This window comes from Otolemur garnettii, unplaced genomic scaffold (assembly GCF_000181295.1).
Source record: "Otolemur garnettii isolate 467f Iridium unplaced genomic scaffold, OtoGar3 scaffold00086, whole genome shotgun sequence".
NCBI classification, from domain to species: Eukaryota; Metazoa; Chordata; class Mammalia; order Primates; family Galagidae; genus Otolemur; species Otolemur garnettii.
Genome location: NW_003852481.1, coordinates 5,016,898 through 5,036,973, shown reverse-complemented (window position 1 = coordinate 5,036,973; position 20,076 = coordinate 5,016,898). Strand labels below are relative to the sequence as shown.

Sequence of the window (20,076 nt, the reverse complement as noted above, 5' to 3'; positions counted from 1 at the left end):
GGTCAATAAACTAAAGTAAAATAAAAGCCAAATTTCTATACTGTCAAAATCACAGCGTAAAAAAAGGTAAAACACAAAAAAGTTCAGCCAAACTGCTGAATTTATTTTACTACACTGAACGGTTGTTTAGAGTCTGGAGATGGTCCTAGGGAGTCTGAATTTCGGGCCTCTCAGAACCTGGTCAGGCTCTGCGATTGAGACAGTGTCTTGGGGACCTTCTCCTGACCTCCAGCACTTTGTCCTGGTGGCCAAAGGTTAACAGAAGACAGACAGGGGTCAGTTAATGTCTATTAACATTGGGTCTTGGTGGCTCCATTTCTCAGATGCTTACAAAGGGTGCACTGTACAAGTTCTTAGAACAAGGCAAACTATTTTCTTTGTAAAAACAGTATTAACTATGGCTAATTTTGCCCCGTCCATGGAAGGCTGCTAGAAGGAAGGCTGGCTTGTCATGATTACTTTATCCTCTCTGACCCCAGAAGCAGGGCTGTTGTCAGAACTAACTCTGAAGGTTTACAACACTGCCTTAGAAAAAGGCCAGCAATGCGTGGAATTTCTTGTCTAAATTGGGACACTCTTGAGAGTGAAGGGAGTGCCCTAAGTAATTATACCAGGACAAGGGGCATTATGGGGCAAATATGGACAGATGCTGGATCACCCTACTTATAAAAGATTCCCTCCCTCTGCCTTCAGCATTTAGAGGAATCTGGCCAGGTCACACCTTCTGGACCCTTTGTGCCACCTTAATGAAGCTCTGCTGTGGGCCCTTGGCTTTCGGATCACCATTCCACGCACCTTTCCCCCGTACCCCCAGGGCCCCTAGGGTGAGTGCCGCTGCCCTGTGAGTGTTCAGCAGGCCTGACTCTCAGAGCCAGCCTCACCTGTTCCTACTCCTCCCATCCAGGATCCTGCAACCCCAGCCCAGGGAGAGCCCTGCCTGCTTTCCTGAACAAAGAGTGTGGACAGTATCCCTGGGCGCGAGCAGGTGGACCTTCCTTCAGGCTCCTGTTTGCTCTTTGCTGGAGCCCACAAGGTTTGCTTTAGTCACAAGGTATCAGCTAAGCAAGGCTTCTGTCTGCTGGTGAACTAGCCTGGGGCAGCAGGAGACCTCAAGAGCATTAACCTGAGATAATAAGAATCTGGGGAGACAAAACTCCTTCTTTAGAAGGGCCCACTGGGGCAGGAGCAATGGAAATTCACTTTAGAACTTAAAGACAGGTAGGACGAAGCTACTTAGTAAAAGAGTGTCTAGCTAATAACTAGGGCAATGCATATTAGAACGTATCTTTCTCTTAGGAAAAAATGATGTCATTTAGGCACAATGGTGACAGTCCCTAATTTAGAAATGTCCCTTACCTACTGACTGCCGTCCTTTCTTGAAGCTATAGGAGTGTTGAGCTCGTTCTTATTAAGCCATAGGATTCTTTCCTCTTCTCTTTCTTGCTGGAGATCCTGCTATTGCTGGAGAGACTCCCCCATTCCTGCCCCAGTGACACAGGGGGGTGTTCATATGTCCAAGGTGAGGGGTGGGATGACAAACCCTGTCTTGCCAGTTCCCCCATCCTACTTTCAGGCCTCATCACCTCCTTCCCTTGACCTGGTCCACTTTCTTCATTAGCCCTCGGCCCCACCTGGCCCTGCCCTCACTGCCCACCCCGTGCGTCCTTTTCCCAGGAAGGGTTGCTGAGATCTGTTCCCATCCAGCCAGCTCAGCGCTGAGTGTGCTCCTACAGAGAGACGCCAGCTGCGTGGTGGTAGAGGCAGAGGGCGCTAATTCTAGAGTCGCCGGTCCTTCCCCATGTGACCCAGAGACAGTATGTGTTCTCTTGGGTTTTGTGGGATAGCAGCCACCACTGTGAACTTCGGGACTTACAAGCCAACTGCCTCGGTTGGAAACCTGGCTCCTCTGGGGGAGCATCTCACTTTTCTGTGCTGAGGGTGGTCCTTTGGAAGACGAGGATCATAATTAAATCTACCTTACAGGGGTATGATGGGGATTAAAAGAGTTAAATTACGGAAAGTGCTTCACAGCCAAGTAGGGCTCAGTGTGTGGGGGTTATCATCATTACTTTACGGGGTTCAGGTCTAACGGAATTTCCTCAAGACAAATGATGACATGTTTCCAGGCTCAGCTCCCTGCCCCACAGCCAGGCTTCATTCACACGGAGCCAGTAGTGGCCGTTCTGTCCTTTATTCACACACTAGTGCCTTTTACACGCCAGGCACTGTACTAGGCTCTAGGGACATGTCTGTGAGTAAAACAGACACAGCCCCTGTCCACAAACAGCTCTCGTGCTAAAACATGGGCTTCTCCAGCCTCAGGATGGGCTGCCTGAAATGCCCAGCCCCTGCCCAACCCCCTGTGTTCAGCTGGGTAAGGCTGACTCGTGATACAGACACAGGTATGATGCTGTCTTTAACTTAGGTCATGCAGGACCAATCTTTCCTGTAAAACCCTATGCAGACTGCTGTTATGAATTCATTATAATTGATTATCATTTCAGATTCCGGCAGTGACCATTTACATTAGCCTGTGAACCTACTGATGAGAACAGGTTCCATGCTTTTCATCTTCATGAACTGCAATGGCTGGGTCTATAGGGGTTGCCCAAATGTTGTGGGTTTATACTATTCTAACTTATCTAATATACGCTTACGTGCTTCTCTCTCTCTTTGTGCTTCTCAGGGCCAGGGGACCATATCCTACTCATCCCTGGAGGCCCTCTGTCCAGCCACAATGGGGGCTAATATTCATTAAGTGAAGGACTACATTAACAAACACATCTGTGTTTTTCTAGAATATGGAAAAACTTAATAAAATCACAGGGATTGGGGGGAAATCAGTTCGAATGAGAGAAAAGACGCTCAAGAATATTTTTCAAGAAGCTTAGCATTCGCTGTCAAGTACACAGTAATTTGAACCAAACTGATAACCTGTTTGTAAACCTAGGTGTCATTATGGAATAAATAGCAAGTCATTTGCATACAAACATTGATTTTCAAAGGTCCACGTGGACAAACAGTTCTCCTGATCAGGCTAAACAAACAGGGCGCAACACTGGTTCCCAGATGCACATTTTAACTGCCTGGGAGCTGCACGCACCAGTGATCAGGGTCTGCACTAGCCAGGGCTGTGGGAGAAGGAATCCTTGAGAAGGTGAATTTGAGTTGAGATCTGTAGGATGCATGAAGATAGCAGCTTGGAGGGAACCTCAGGAATGATGCTCCAAGTAGAAGACCTATTCAACGTCCCTGAGACAGAGAACAAGCTCAGTGTGTCTGAGGGATGGAAAGAAGGCTTGTGTGGCTGGAGAGTTTGAATGTGGAGCCCAGTGAGGGAGAGGCCAGGCTGGAGAGTAAGGCAGGATCCTGCTCAGATTCGGTCTTGTAGGCCACGGTAGGGACTCTGGATTTTATTCTGGCTACAGTGGGAAGCTGCTGGGGGACCATAAATAGATGAGTGGCCCTTAGGCCACCGTGGCTACTGTGAGTAGAAGGGAATGAAGAGGACCAATGGGGAAGGCAAGAAGGCCACTTGGGAGACCGTCCCACTGTGCAGGTGAGGACGACAGTGGCTTGGACCAGGACTTAGGTGGGGCTGACAAGGGATGGTTGCATTTGGGATCCATCCCAGGGTGGAGTGAACAGGCTCTTCCCAGTGGGTTGAGTGTGTGGCTAAGAGAAATTGTGGCAGAGAGTGACCTCGGCCCTTACCAAAGACTTTGAGGTGGATGGATGCATCCTGCTCGCCGGCCTTGTTCTCTGCAATGCAGACATACTCGGCCTCATCGTTCTTGTCCACCTTCCTGATGGTCAGCTCAGAGCTGTCGTCGCTGAAGATGTACTTCTCGTCGTCTTCCTCAGCCTCTATCTGGTCTCCATCCCTGCAGGGGAGACGAATGCAAAGGAGCATGGCATTGACCACAGAGCCAAGATGTGTGTTTTATTCACTTTCTATAGAATGCAGACAGCTTGCTGTCGCAGAAAGTTAAGACGCAGAGTTGTTTCCAGATGTACCTTTGATTTCTCTACTCAGTCTTCATACTCTTGTCTGAGGTGTGTGAACTACACAGCAGGAAGTTTCAAAGAGCCCTCCCTACCCCAAGGGCACACCCTCTGGTTCTGCCTCTTCAAGACTGAAAGTGAAGGAGTGATCGAATGCACGAGACGGAAGCCATTCTTCACCTGGAGGTGACACGCCCAAGATGTCTACACCCATTCCACTCAAATGTCACATGAAGCAGACCCTAGGATGCCCTCTTTTCTGGTCCATGAGAAAAGGCATGAGCCAGTTTCTTACTTTGTCCAGCTCATGGTGGGCTCTGGGAAGCCTTCAGCATCACACACCAGGGTGACGGACTGGCCAAGGTTGGCGGTGGCATTCACGATGTTCTGCCTGGCCTGCACGGTGGGCGGCACTGAAGGAGAGAAGGGGGTCAGGGGTGGTTGTGAAAACTTGGAAGAACCCAGGAGCCTGGAGAAGAGACACCTTCAGCGTCAGGGGGTCTCAGTCTGCAAGTCAAGGGTCCTGGGCAGCTTCAAGTTACTATAAATAATCTCAGTTCACGTGTGTAATTAACTAACTACTGTAAAGCGAACAGGCAGTTCTCCCAAACACGACTTTTTGTCTTTCAGGAGTTAAGCAGCTATAAAAATGTATTTTACTCATGTTAAAACAGTATTTGATCTACAGGAGTTATTTTTTTCAATGTACATTTTTCAGTCAATGTGTATTAAATGTAATAACTACAAGGGTCAACGGAACTCGACTTTAAAGAGGGGCTCTTGATGCTGGAGAAAGTTGGAAACTACTGCTCTTGGTGGTTAAATGGTTAATGCCAATTTGAAATGCGCCATCTCCCCAAAGAGAATGATATTTCTCTGGGATTGTCATAAACAACCTTGTGTACAAACTGTTTTTTAGCAAAGGAATGAGAGGGGAAGATTTTGGCAAAACAAAAAAAAAAAATGTCAATAGTCAAAACAATTCAACCATGATTTACTTATTTTCTTAGTACTGACATTGTAATTTCCTGTAAACATCTTATAAATGTCAGATCGATGCCATGGGTGTGTTTATTTGACACTACAAATGAAGATTAATAAGCCTATGGACCATGATTCTGCCTATCCTGAAACCTGAATTGATTGTAATACTTTATTTGAACACTGAACCAGGGGACTAACTTCACGATTATGGTCACATCAAGGACAATGAGTTGGAATGAGCATTTTTCAGTATGAGCTTGGCGCTCATAGCTCAGTGGGTAGGGCTTTGGCCACACGCACTGGGGCTGGTGAGTTTGAAACTGGCCGGGTTGGGCTAAACAACAATGACAACTGCCAACAACAACAAACTAGCCGGGCATTGTGGCGGGTGCCTGTAGTCCCAGCTACTTGGGAGGCTGAGGCAAGAGGATTGCTTAAATCAAGAGTCTGAGGTTGCTGTGAGCTAAGACACCACAGCACTCTATCAAGGGTGACAAACTGTCTCAAAAAATGAAAAGAATTTCTCAGTAAGCACGAGCAAAGTTTCTAGTGTTGCAAGACAATGAAGGACATCCAACCACTGCACGAAAACCCCCACAGTTCAGTGGAGGGCCAAAAGGAAAGTGTATTTTTTAACCTTCCCCTCCCCCAAACCCACACAGATTATGGTGGCAAGGGGACTCAGCTAAGACTGATGAATGAGTCAGGACAGGATTTATTTTCTAGACCAGAGAGAAATTAAACAGAATGATTTGGGGAAGGTTATGGATGTTCTCACCATTCACAATGACCTGAATGTCCTTGAAGTTGATCTCCCCCCGCGCCAGGATTCTGCCCTCACAGCGATAAGTGCCCTCGTCTGTTTTCTTGATGCTCCGGATCTGCAGGTAGTTGTTGGACAGGACTATGAATCGGACTAGAAGAGATAAGAGACAGGTCCACCCAAGGATCAGTCAGAGGACTCTGGTACCTGCAGGCCGCCAGCCCAGGCTGTTTTCTTATCCCTAAGTTCATCTCATGCGGAAAAGTTTTAAGCTGAAATAAGAAAATGTGTCCCTGGCTCCGAAATTGGGTAAAGAACAAAAGTCTATTGGAAATTTGTCTTTTGCTTCAAAGAGAAAATCAATGTCGGGATATCCCAACATAGCTCAGGAGTTGGAAACTGCATGTGGGTTCTGGTACCGGTGATGCTGAGTCCCAGCTGGGATGTCTCTGGGGCTGGGAGAGGTGGTACAACTAGGGAAGTGGGTGGCTCAGGGGAACAGGCAGCTGCCAGGAGATTCAGGTCTCACCGTCTTTTTTCAGGATGACATCTCGGCCTTTGTGTTTCCAGATGATCGTTGGTGGGAGGGAGCTGACCACGTCACACACGATCACAGCATCTTCCCCCTCCCTGAACTCCTGTGGGGTCGGCGCATTCTTGAACATGAGCTTCTCTGGAAAAGGAGCAGAAGAGTGAGGGAAAACATCGGGTCCTCCCATAAACATCCCTTCCCACTAGAGCGAGGCTGCCTAGATTGGAGTCCCGGCAAGTGCCAATGCTTATATATGGTTGTACGAGAGGGGCGCTTGGCCACGGATCCCGGGCGGAGCAGCTGGAGTAAGCAGGGGACTCTGTTAGCAATGCTGGGCAGTCACAGCTACTCACTGAGAGCTAAGTTTATTACACTTTATGCAAAAAAAGGTCTAGAGAATGAAAAGATTGTCTTCACCAAGGTGTCCCTGACCCGAGGGACAATGCCAACGACACAATGCCCAGGAAGAATGAATTGGTTCTAGGAGTCATCAGTCCTTTGCTTGTCTCCCACTTGGACGCTTACCCCCACCCCACTTCCCTACAGGGGACAGAATGCTGAAGAAGAGATCAGAAGACAAGCACATTTAGCAGCAATACAGCGGCAATCAATACTGTTCCATTAGCTGTCACCCACTATTACTCTGACCAAGGGGACAGATGCATGATAAGAAGGTAATCAGATGCCACCTGCAGATGGGGTTTCAGTGGCAATGGAACTCCCTGCTCTGAGTGGCACAGGGTGCTCAGATAATGACCTCCCTGCCCCCACTGAGCCTTTAGGCCGGGCAGAGGGAAAGGGAGCTCAGTCAACAGTCAGGGAAGAGAGAGAAGCTATAACAAACTTCTGGGTGGCCTGTGGAGGGTACCTGTGACCAGTGTGAACCTGAGGTGGTGAGCTCTGAGTTGGCCAAGCACCATGTCAGCATGTACTGGAGCTCTGAGCTAGATCAGAAAAGACTTAGGGAGAGAGAAGGGGACCTGTGAGCCCCCCAGCTGGCCCTCTGCTGCCCCCTCAGCCTTTCTACCACCCACGTGTCTCCTCGACAGGGAGGTCACAGGACACAGAAGGGGAAGCAAGAGGCTCTTACGGAAGATCTTCACGTTGACGGTGGCCTCGGACTCGCTGCCGTCCTCGCCGGTGACCACGCACTTGTAAATGCCGGCGTCGTCGATGTTGGCGTTGTAGATGGTGAGGGTGGAGGAAGAGTCGTCGTTCCACACCACGGAGATGCGCTGCTGGTTCGGGGTGAGCTTTTCCCCATTGGGGGAGAACCAGGAGATGTCTTTATCTTTGGCATCTCCCGCCACTAGGGAGGAAGAGATGATTTTTAAACTACTGAAGTTGAAAGAGAACTCAGTCCCTTCCAGGGTGAAGGACTCAGTAAGAGTTAGTGAGCAGCAAATCAATCAAGGCTTGACCATCAGGGAGGGATGATCATTGGCGTTAGAACGATGGACGCATGGAACACCTCTTGCAGTACTCGGAAATAACCCAACAACCACTCATGCTGGTATTATTTTTTAAATCATAGTTCTATCCTTAGTGAGGAAAGAGAAGAGATATTTGTTGGGGACCGAGTGTCTGCTGGATCTTACATGCCTCACAAAACAGGGAAAAAAGGGGTGTGATATAGTTCTGAATCTGTACTCAAGAACCCGGCTGGTGTGATCTGACTGGGCATCTTGTTTTCAAAGGCTTAGACTATGGTCTTCTGAGCAAAGATAAGATACGGCAAACATCAGATTCCAGCCACCTTTATTCTGGTGTCTGCGGGCACAAACTGGCATGACTGTTACTGCAGGACCCGGGCCTTAGACAGACAAATTCATCTCCTTAAATGCTATAAAGAAAGTAGCTAGGCTCAGCCATGCCTCCTGTCCCCAGGTGTCCACGAGGAGCAGTCTGCGGGTGCAGAACTTCTCCAGACGCTGAGCTGGACTAGGGTAAAGGGCTGGTAGACCTGGTGGACATGGCCGCACCCTGCTCTTTGCACGGCGCCCTTCCCGGCCTGCGCCACCCAGCCCTGCACAGATGCTTAGTATGGAAATGAAGCAGTCTTCCTTTCAGGCCCCATCATGTTTTCAATAAATATCGCTATTTGCAAGATGTGCTGTGGGCTCCACGCCGCATCTCCAGATCATTGAAATTGCTGCAATGAAGGCAAAGCTGGAGTGAACACATCCGGCGGCCACAAGCCGCCTCATCTGATGCAAATCACGACAGCATTTAAAGGCCCCTCCTCGCCAAACGCTGCTTGCTAAATGTCACAGTTTACACCTAGCTGAGCTCTTTCCTGGTTCTTCCATGTTCTGAATCTCAGTCATGTCATACATAGAGAATCTGAGGCTTAATTTGAAACCCTGTCCTCTGCCCGAAATTTCCTGATAATTACCTGAGCTGTGGAAAGAGGACATCTTTTTTAAACAGGAAACAAGGATACCAGATTTGACATATTCTAGAACTCTCTGGTGGGGACCATGCATGGGACAGAGTGTTGGTATTCACAGCAGATATGGAAAGCTCAGGATGTATGTCCTCACAACACACAGCAAACCAGTGTTCAATTTACTCTCAGGCCAAGTTTTTAGACCTCACAATTTCCAGCTCTAGATGATTCTAAAAAGTAAGCTTTAGATGGACCCACTGAAGCATGATTTCTGAGCCAGTGGTGATCTGTGTTGTCATTTATAGAACTGTGGATGTATGTAGAGCAGGACATCTGGGATGATTCAATATCCTGGGAGTTGTGCTGATTTTCCTAAGGGAATACCAAGCCCCCTCCACTGTTAAGCTAAGGTCGAGAAGACAGTTGACTATGTCAGGGCAGCCTTTGTGAGGGGGAGGAAGTGTGCTGGGAGGTCTCCTGGTTCTGGAGGGGTCACACTATGAACCCCATAGCAGAGCAATGCTCAGGGTCTTAGGTGGGGCACGATCAGCCCAGCACACGGGCCCACTGGCTTCAGCTCTGTCTGACGAAGTTCTGAAGCAAGTTCTAAAATGCAGTGGTGCTCAGGGTACTTGCCTTGGCATAGGAAGAATTTGGATTCTCCAACGCTGATTTCTCCTTGGCTGGGAACGATGTCCACCTGCAGAGAAACTGGAAAAGGCAAAGTCCAGGTCAGGCCCAACATTCAAGTTTTGGAGAATGAAACCCCAAACTCATTCAAGGATCCCTTGACTTGTGTTAAGAAAGAGTGAAGGAAGGAGGTTGTTTGAGTTTTGAGAACTTGTCACCAGCAGTGGGGGGGGGACATGGCCCAAACCATTCCTCCCTCTATGGGACTGCCAGCCCCTAACAGAGGGCACCAGTCCCAGGGGAGATTCAGAGTGATGTTTGCCCCGTGCCTGACCCTTTGAGAAGGCTTCTGTGCCTGCTCCAAACAGCACGCTCTAGATTCTCAGAATGGCAGCCCAACCAGTTCTTTTTGGATGACAATGTGAAATGTTCCCATGGCTGGGTCAAGAGCAGGAAGCCTGCCTCTCCAGAACCAAGCTTGTCTCGTACCAATTCCTGAAGCCGCCATGCTTCATCTCTATGGAGATTCACACTGGTTTTGAGGCAGGGATGGTGAGAGCAAATGTTGACCTTCCCTCACGCCTGGAGGGCCGACGCACATCACCATCTCCATAGCAGGAGACAACATCAGATCGCATCACCCCCCACTGGTCAGACACGCTTCTGAAATCCTATAGTCTGTGCCCTGCAGAATTCCCTCTAGCTTTTGGCTACTTTTCCTGAATTTTTATTTGAATATCTATACACTGTCATTCTACTGCACTGATAAGACAAAATACACTATGCCAGATCTCACAGATTCTCGCTCTCATCTGTTCCTCTTTTATCAGCTCCAAGCAGATAACCATTCCTCATGAAAATACAGTTTAAAGGTGGGAAAAATGCTTTATTCATTCGAATTCAACTTCCTTCTGCCTCTCTTCCTCTTAAGTACAGTAAATTCCAACTCTAAGGGCCAACAGACACTTGGTTCAACGCATGGAGCTTCTTAAAGCCAATATGAAGGAGGGGGCTGAACACGACAGGCCCGAGAACAGCGGTTCGGCGAGCCCACCCTTCCAACAGCCATTTTCTTTTCACAGTACAGTGAAGGGAATGCTGGTTGCCATGGAGACTGACTTGCAGGCAGAGCTGCTGTGGGTCTCGCTCTGTGCTCATTTGATGAAGAGACTACAGTTGTGTGCAGTGGACTGAATGATCAAAGGGCCTGCTTGGGGCTGGGAAGGGGGTGCATGGGGGCACCCAGCGACCGAGATTGCAGCCTTCCTAACCATTCCACCAGCACACAAGGTCGGTGATGGAGAAAGCCAGCAGAAGCTGCAGAGAGGAAGGGCTGATGTGGGGACAGGAGGAGCAGGGGCTCCGGGAGAAATGGGACCTGGGGCAGAGGCAGGCGAGGACGCTGAGCTCCCCTTTCTGAGAATTAGGTGGTCGAGAGTGGGGGACAAGGACTTCTCAGGGCTGGTTTGGAAGAAATGCATGATCTAGAGGCAGCCAGTTTCTCCCTCCTGGGACCGCAGTGATGGGAGGTTTCCTGACTTTGGCCCATGGCACCAGAGCTATGCTGGAATGTGACGCTGGGGAGGGTCACAGCAGCCGTGTCCCCTGGCTTGTGTGTGACCCCTGCGCCTGATTTCTCTCCTCAGTCTCCCTCACACCAAGTTCAGGTGCCACTTAGTTCTACACTATGAGAGCTGGGAGGTGGGGTGGGGGTTCAGATTCCACCATGTCCTGACTCCCCTCTTGCCAGATGTGGAAAAGGTCACTTCTAGTTAGGCCTGGACAGCCCCAGAGCCCAGCCTCCTGGCTCACAGGGAGGGCTCTGTTCCACTGTGTGCTGCTGACTCTGTGGAAACAGGGGTGTCCAACACTTTTTTTTTTTTTGGTAGTTTTTGGCAGGGGCTGGGTTTGAACCTGTCACGTCTGGCATATTGGGATGGCGCCCTACTCCTTTGAGCCACAGGTGCCGCCAGTCCAACACTTTTTTTTCCTCTGCTGAACATTGGAAGAGTAAGAGTTGTCTTGGGCTACACATCAAATTAAATAGACAAACACTAACCCCCCCCCCCAAACCATACATTTTTTGATGCTATCCAATACCACAGAGAAGCAAAAAGTGTCCTCACAAAATCAGCATCCGGCTGCAGGTTGGATACACCAAAAGGGTAAACTATTCCCTTTCAGAAGAACACATTGCCTGGGCCCTGAGTAACAATTCATGGCTTCACCTTCCTTTAACAGAACAGAGAAAGCCCAGAGCTGATAAGTGCTGTAGTGTTTTGGGGAGCACAGGGGCCTTATGAAGATGGCCATAGGCCAGTGCCACCCACCAGAAGGCCAGCCAGGACCCATCCTGCTGCCACCTCTGGCTCATATTCTATAGAGATGATGGATCTATGACACCCAGAGCGTGCCTATGTCATTGTCAACCAAGCCACAGTCCTTTCTGGAGTTTACTGGAATGTTGTTTAGAGAATGAGAGGCAGACGCCTCCTCAAAAGTTCACTGGCCCATATGCTGAGTGTTATGAACATGTGGATCCTGTTACTCTCACACGGCCCTCACTGCTTTGAGAAGGATATTCTGGTCCCCAGTGAAACAACAGCCTTCATTGGTTGAGCTCTTTTCAAACAGAACATGACTCTCAGTGGGCAGGAGAACACAGGGAGGTTGAGGAGTTTCTTACCCAACTATGGCAGGACTTATCTCTAGGCCATGGGGAGAAAAGAGAAATGAGAATTTCAAAGGAATTCTCAGTTTAATGGGGATCTCCCCAACATTTATCTTCACAGAGGGTTGTTTTTTAAGACGAGATACACTTTAGATTCCTGGCCTTTTGTACACATGGAAAAGATAGTGATTCCTCCTTCAAGACACTAAAGACCAAGCTGGGCTGGAGGGACCCGGACTCCCTGGAAATCAATGCTGAGGGACCTCCCACGGCAAAAGCACGATGGCCGATTCTTCCCCAACTGCTAAACCTGAACTAGGAGTTTTAATGACAGTGAAGTGGAAATCTTGGTCCTAACTCACAGCTCTTTGCTTCTACTTCCTGCTGCCCTTTCTTCCTTCCTTATTTCTACTCTCTCTGTTTCCAGTAAAAATTCCCACCTCCACTTTCACCTGTCTCCAGCTGCAGGTATGCGTGAAATTTCCTAACCAGGCCTAACTTCACCCCTTTAAAGAAAGGCGTAAAAACATTTCTCCCAGTAAAGTTTCTTATCTCCTGCTCTCCATAAACACTGCGTCATCTTAGCTATAGCCATAGACACACACTTATAAACCTAGGTGTCTGGACCTGGGCAGGACCCTGGGGCAGGGCTGAGAGGCCCTCCACCCAGTACTTTCCAAGGCCTCCAATAAGTACGAATCCCTCAAGACCTCTTTTGCAGCCGGTTCACATTTTTCAGTTTACAAAGCACATTCATTATTGCCTTTATCGCGCACAACCCTTCTGAGATAAAAAGGCAAATTTTATTGTCTCTATTTTACAAAAGAAAAAGAGAAAAAAAAAAAAAAACAACAAGGCTCAGAGAAATGAAATAACTTACCCAGGGCCCCTCAGCCAATCAGCAGTAAAGCCAACATTAAAATTCATCTAATGCTAAGGCTTAGCTCTTCCTGCTGTACTCCCCAAACTGCTAACTTTTTGTCAGCTTCCAAATAGGTTTACTATAACCTATTAGTTACCGTATCCTTTCCTTCCAAATCATGAGCCAAAAAGAACGGAGCCTTTGTACAAAAATCTAATCTTATGTTGCTGCCAACCCTTCTGATAACTTTAGCTGGCCTCTTGGCTCACAGATAATCATAGCTTTAGAACCTCCAATTTACAGCTGGAAAAGGGAAGCTTACAGTCATAAGGGATGGTAATAGTAACGGAGGGACAAGATCAAACCGGGGTTCAAAGGAGTCTGAACCCCCAGCCATTTCTCTCCTCTGAGTCTATCCCTCGTAAACAGAAAGAAAGTTGTGTCTTTTGAGAACTGAAAGATACACCATCTCCCTGCCTCACTTAGGTAAAATAACCCTGTGGGAGACTGATGTATTTTAAAAGTGTGTTTTCTGTTTAAACGTCTTTTTTTTTCCCAGTGGATACTATGTTCTGAAAGGAATGCCAATTCTATTAGCAAAGGGCATCAGGTGCAGATAGAAGTTTTGTAACTCCCAAGCCATAGCAGAGATAGGCTATAAAGTCTTCGTTGCTGAAAAAAAGTGAATTAAAATTTCAGTTCGTAAAAGATGCTCAGGTACTTATCAGGAGAGGTGGGAATCGTGCTAAGGCAACCCGACAGGAAAGAGTTGTTCTGATTTCAGCAAGGAGTTCCCGGATTTCACTAGAATCAGCAACTTCTGGAAGCAGTTTAATTTGATAGGTTTTCCTTGCAGATTCTAATGTGCTGGAGGAGGTGGGAGCTGAGAACGGAGAGCGAAGCAAGGTGTCTCCCTGGCTAATTGAAAATACTCTCTTGTGAAGAGGTTGTAGAGACCCTGGCTGCTGAGGAAGACAGATTGCAGACGTGGAAGAGGTTCAGGGCCAATGTAGGCTTCCTGAGGAAGATGCCCCATCACTAATTTAAGAGATGAGGGACCACAGAGGGTTAGTCTGGTCAGTGACCATGCATGAGCTGAGGGAATGTTCTAGAAACTAATAATGGCTCAGGACTTTTGGAAAAGGCATCAAGTTATAGCTATCTATTTATTTTGTTGGCTGTTCTAGACATGAACCTTAAATATTGTTACACATAACCACTGGAACGGACAGTTCTTTTTTTCCCCCCAGAGTGTAACTGAATGCTAAAATCTTTCATGTGACCACACCTGTGGGAAACCCACATGTCCTGACTAGGAGCAGAAGAACCCAGGCTTCCCCACTTTGCCTGTGACAGTTTTCTGCCATTATTAGCAAAGAACTTGAGGGCCTCTTTTCTGCTATGTCTGCCAAACGCAATGAAAATAAAATGGAAACTACCGTGGCCCCACTGCAGAGTGGTTAGGCCAAGGGCTCTGCACTGCTTCCCGAGTTTGCATCTCGGCTCTACCACTTAGATTTGTGAACTTAGGCAAGTTATTTAACCTCTCAGTGCCTCTTCTGTAAGTAGGGAAAAACAGAACCATCCTGCCAGGACTTTGAAAAGATTACATGAGTTAATGGGCATAAAGCATGTACGATGCACTTAATGCCTGTTATATATTATTATTCTTAACCTTTAGTAACAACCCTTCTCAAACAAATTATTTTGGTTCCTATTTGGGGGGTGGCAATCTTTTTCATTTACAGTTTAAAATAAAGTAACCTTTCCAAATGATTCAATTTGTGGTCAGGTGGGCCAATTCTACTCTCTAAATTCATTTATTTCATTGGCTGGTCAGCGGAAAGGAAAGCCCAAATAAAATCGGAGCCCAAACCCAATAATTGATGGAGCCCTCGGCAAGTCATTTCACCTGGGCCTCAGTTTTCTCGTCTGGAAAACGAGGATGACATTAACACCAAATTCATGCGGCTGGACTGCCCCAAGAATTAAATAGTTAGGAGAGGGCTATGGTTCAGAACTCAGGATCTGGAGTCAGGGAGAACCAGGTCCAAATCCAGCTGTGATAGTTTGCAACTGAATTCTCAGCCTTCACTCCTCATCTGTGAATGAGCAGAAGGACCTTATTCATCTCATGGGGATATTGAAATAACTTAGGAAGGTAATGTACATTACAAAGTACCAAACATAGGTCAGGCTGTGCTGTTGTATTGTTTTTTTTTAAATGATAGTACATATGATAGCACTCTGAACTTATGCACACACACAGATAACCCTCCCCCCCAAAAAAAGACAAACAAAGTCCCCAGTGATGCTTATAATAAAGATGACATAGGGCAGTGCTGGTGGCTCAAGGAGTAGGGCACCCAGCCCCATATACCAGAGGTGGTGGGTTCAAACCCAGCCCAGGCCAAAAACTGCAAAAAAAAAAAAAAAAAAAAAAGGATGACATACCAGGAACCTTTGTATATTACTGAACCCAACTTGTCCAGAATCTATTAAAGTGTATCTGTATTTTTTACCTATGCGTATGTACAGTATATCCACTGAGAACCTGTGTAAATATTTGCGTTTGTTAAAATAATGCAACTTGACAGACTGATATTATTGTAGGGAACAGCCAGATGTAAGTAAACTTATCTCATTTGGGGAGAGAAAACCCCAAAAATTACTAGGGATGAGAGAGGGTCTGGTCTCTCCCATACTTGACAAGTGAATCCAATTCTGGCTGAAGTTACTATGGACAGCAAATGGACGCCAGGAGAAAGTGTGGTGGACTGTTCAACTCTCAAATGTCAGCCCCAAAGTTAGATGCCATCTTGAAGGGACTGTGCAACACATGCTCTTAAAGATTTTGGCCCTTGGTTCTGTATGCGGCATCATAATCACAGACCACACTCTCATTGCCACTGGAAGCATCCTCAGTACTTAAAGCTGGTTCACAGCAGCAACTGAAGTTACCTGGAAGTTACACTTATGGCTGCCAGTCCTTACTTCAGCCTCGTTGGGGGTCCCTTCTCTATACATTCCCAGAATTCTGCTTAGTTCTCATTTAAACCTGAACACCCCAAAGTAATTTGGCTATGTTATCCCAGTCAACTGAGATAAGTTTATAACCAAACGCTTGGGAAACCCTCTGTGTAACGTCGGGTCTCTGGAGGACCCTGGAGCCCTGGGCTTCCCCTGCATCACGGGCAGCCTAGAAAATGAGGCTTCACCCTGGGAGAGCTGTGGAATTTCCTGGCCAGCAACACTAGCACACAACAGATGTGTGAAAGCAGAATTTGAGACTGGAGGGGAAGGGAAAGATGACTCTGGGTGGAGGTAGTGGGTTCATTTTTTTGTTTATGCTATTAGAATGCTGAGGTTGGAGTTTCCTGGAATAAAGACAAAATATACAGACAAGTTGCAGATCGTGGACAGACGTCTCTGAACCGAATTCACTTGACAGAGGCCCCGGGTTCTTTATGCTCATATACTGAGGAGCTTTCCAGAATCTATCATTTTAATAAAGCTACACATCCCAAGTATTGTTTCATATGGAAAAGTCATACAGCAAGTCGTCCTGGGGAAAATTCTCTTTAACCTCCCCAAATCCCATGACTCTCCTTAACAGAGTGTTGGAGAGAAATAAGGAGAAGGTGAATAGGGCTTCCAAGCAGTATGATAGTACAATTGATACTGGGATATTATAATAAGGAAGCAAAAAGGCCCAGATGATTGTCTGACAACCCGTTACCCTCAACAGTCTCCTCTGGAATTCTTGTAGCCCAAAGACAGAAACCGACTTGCCAGAAATAAACAGGATGCTCTATTATTTCTTAGCTGAGTAAATTACATGAGCTGCTGGGAATCAGGCATAATTGGGCACTGGCTCTCTTCCACCGGGCTGGCTGCAAATTGGAACCCAGAGCCAAACCAGATAACGGCCTCAGTTCTCTTGTCTTCCTGAGCGCCCTGGGTCAAATTAGCATCTCATTAGGTCTGATTCTAAAATTCGGATGGTTTGGTTTTATAGAAAGAAGTCAGTGGTTTCAAACTGTGGTTGCTGCCTCCTCAAACTACCTAACAGCTAGAAAACGCGACTATTTTTATGTCAGACAGGTCCCGTGCTTCTGGTTATCAGGCCGGACAATGTGTATGGTTAGTGTTATGCTCTCAAGTAAGAGGATCGTACTGTTCCCAGGCCCCCAACCCCATCCCCAGTGCCCTTCCCTGAAAGGGACACTCTAGGAGCATGCTAGAGCATCTTTATGGGTAGTCAGAGGATGTGACGCAAGGGGACGCTAGGTGGTAGCAAGAGCCAGCAAGTTCTAGACCCACAGATCAAGCGCATGGCCCGGAGACAATCTGGCCTGACTCTGACAGAAAGGAGCTGGTTTGTGCATTTGTCACTTTCATTAACGCCCCGTAAAGAAAGAAGATGTATTCAAGGTTTCATTGTCTCTGTTTTTTCCCAAAGCAGCAAAAATTCAGAAGTCTCTCCGTACAGCCTCCAAAGAGTGGTGAGGAGTGAAATCCCCTTCCAGCGGGCACTAGCCCAGTTTCATACAGATCACAACAGGTGAAGGCAGGAATGTTCCACAGCCTCTGGCACCGAGAAGCACGCAGCTGAGGGCGGGCATGTGTGCCAAGAGGTGGTAAACCAGGTCTAACTAATTTATGACGTCTCCATCTTCCACTACTTCAGAGTCTCAGCCAGGGCTGTGGACCACTCGGTAACAAAGGTCAGCGGTGGGAAGGACCTGACGTATCCTCTCCAGCCCCTCCACTGTGCAGATGGGAAACCCCAGGAGCAGAAATCTCGGATGCCTGCAGCAACGTCTGGAAGTTGCGGAATTGGCCCCTCGTGCCAACGCTTGCCCCTTGTCCGCTTCTCACCACTGTACCTCTTTTGTTTTCTACATCCTGAGTAACTATTTCTTCTGTTTGCCTTGGTCTCGTCTCCATTGAAAAAGAGCAAGAGTCTTCAAATGGGGAGGGTAACCTTATGAAAGGTAACTAAATAAGCTGGACAAGCCAAGTGTCCTCTCCTAGTCCTGTGGCCAGCTGATTAAACTGTCAGTGCCTCCGACGCCAGGGGCGCTTTGGAAGCAGAGGCTGAGGTTGGCTGCTCGCTTTTCAGGCCATCTTTCCTGTTGTTTCTCTTTCCCAGGCAGACCTTGATTGTGGGCCAGCAGTTTGCATGAAACCGAATTACTGAAATGTAGGGCAAGGACGCAAATAGAAGTTTGGAACTCAGCTGAGTTTCTCCAGATAAACAAACTACAATCCATCCATCCGCCCCGCTAAGCCAGGCCTTCTTAGTAAACTGCTGCCTACCGTCTGATTGCTTCCAGGAGGCTCCAGACAATGTTTTCTTAGGTCTGGGCTCCTGAAACCTTGCCGTGACAACATGACTCATGGAACTTCCTTTTCTTTCAGCTATAAAAAGGTACTGATACAAGGCAAATCTCTTCCCTCCCTCCCAACAGTTTTTGCCAACACGGCAAGAAGCGGGAATTATATCTTTCAATATTTGTCCAGCTGTTGTTTGCAGATGTTGTATTCTTTACACTCAGAAAATAGAAATTTTGAGAATGCGCTCGTGCGACTTCATCCTGAGAGTTTTAGATCCTGCCCGTGCCTTTCAATAATGTCCTTATGTGTTGGTAGCTTTAGGCACATCTGGACTATTGAAGATACAAAAGCATATAATCTTTCAGACAACCGGTGCAAAGAATTGTTAAATTTGGTTTCTGTCGCGTGAAAAATTCCACACTCTCATACATACATATGTATCTACATGGCGATTATTAAGTGCCAGTCACTGTACTAAGCACTTCATTTAATTCATTTAAGTCTCACAGCAATCCTGGGAGACAGGTACTGGCATTATCCTGTTTGATGAATGAAGAAATTGAGGAGTGGAGAGGTTAAGTAACTGGCCCAGGGTCGTAAAGCTGGTCCATGGTGGAGCTTAGATCTGGACCCAGGCAGATCCAGCCCCACAGTTGCTGTTCTTAAGCACATACTTACATAAGGTCAGTCTCAAAGTCAAGTTTGATGTAAAGATGAACTGGCAGATAGGCACAGAAGAAGAGGAAAATACTCTCAGACTAGGAGCTGTACTGATCGGGGGCTGGGGATGAACTGGCCCTGAACAGCAGGTGGACACCGAGCTTACGTGAATTCCTGAGCCTAACAGGCCATACTCCTCTCACTGCTACCAGCCTGCCTTCCTCTCTGAACTGAATGCTCTCTACCCCTTGGCCTCCCTGCCTCCCTGAAGCCCCTTCCTGCTGTCACCATAGTTCAGCGCTCAGTGGTGATGGTTGTGGCCAATAGGCACAGCCCCAGAGGCTGCAAGTTGGATTTTTCCCATCTATGAGTTACTCCTGATTCCCCGATTTGAATTCTGGATAAGTCATACTTTCCCTTATTAAAATGTCAACATGAAACTTATTCTTTGATGATATATAAATTGCGACTGGGCCTCTCCCCTTAGTCCCCTGCAGGATGTGCATTTGAAATGGATTTTTCCAGTGGCTGCTCAACTTGAGCTCTTTCAAAGCCATTGTTCTCCTTAAGAGGCTGCTTGCCGAGAGCCTGTGGCAAAGGCATTCCGTCGCACTCTTTTCTGCTAGGTGGAGGGCCCATTCCCCATTCCCACGGCCACCACTGCCCCCAATTGGGTGGTGCTCGACCTTCTGGATAATATAGAGAACTAAGTTATATACAACTTTGAAGGGGGTAGAGCAGAAGGCAGGCTATTCATTTAAATAATAAGTCTCCCAATGGTATACCCGTTATGCTGGGAAATAGCTGTGTTGCTTTCTTGAGTCAAGGAACAAAGGAGGTGATGTCCCTCATACCCACAGGTCTCCACCACTAGTCAGAGCAGGAACCAGAATGCCATGTCATGATCATCCCGGCATGCTGGGAACTCAGAACCCAGGGATGCGGTTCCAGGGTGGGGTGTAAAGACAGAGGGGAGGAGGGGCAGCAGCGGAGGGTGGCCGGGTGGTGGTGCTGCACCTCCAAGACATATCCTATCCTCATTCTGCAAATCTGCCACATGACATCTGACAACATCATGATCCAGGTGCCACAGAGTTCCCCATGGCGCTGCCTCTTCATCCCCAGCTCACAGTCCTTGGGCGGCCCGGATGGCCTCCTCCTGTCTCCACACTGTGTGATTTCAGGAGCCCAGAGAGTCCCGCAGGCCCTCTCCCACCTCAGGCTGCTTACTGATATTCAG

At 47.6% G+C, this 20,076-nt stretch overlaps 1 protein-coding gene across 4 annotated transcripts in view; it reads right to left on the bottom strand.

The window, feature by feature from the left end:
* The window catches only part of NCAM1 (neural cell adhesion molecule 1), a 308,717-nt gene that overhangs the window by 57,114 nt on the left and 231,527 nt on the right, over positions 1-20,076 (bottom strand). For all 4 annotated transcript variants that reach the window (XM_003794751.2, XM_003794752.2, XM_012808164.2 and 1 more), the window contains exons 2-7: positions 9,310-9,384; positions 7,375-7,593; positions 6,282-6,425; positions 5,768-5,905; positions 4,301-4,418; positions 3,715-3,884 (exon numbers count right to left, since the gene is read on the bottom strand). In XM_003794751.2, coding sequence (XP_003794799.1) covers positions 3,715-3,884; positions 4,301-4,418; positions 5,768-5,905; positions 6,282-6,425; positions 7,375-7,593; positions 9,310-9,384 — 864 coding nt within the window. The remainder of the gene's footprint in view (positions 1-3,714; positions 3,885-4,300; positions 4,419-5,767; positions 5,906-6,281; positions 6,426-7,374; positions 7,594-9,309; positions 9,385-20,076) is intronic.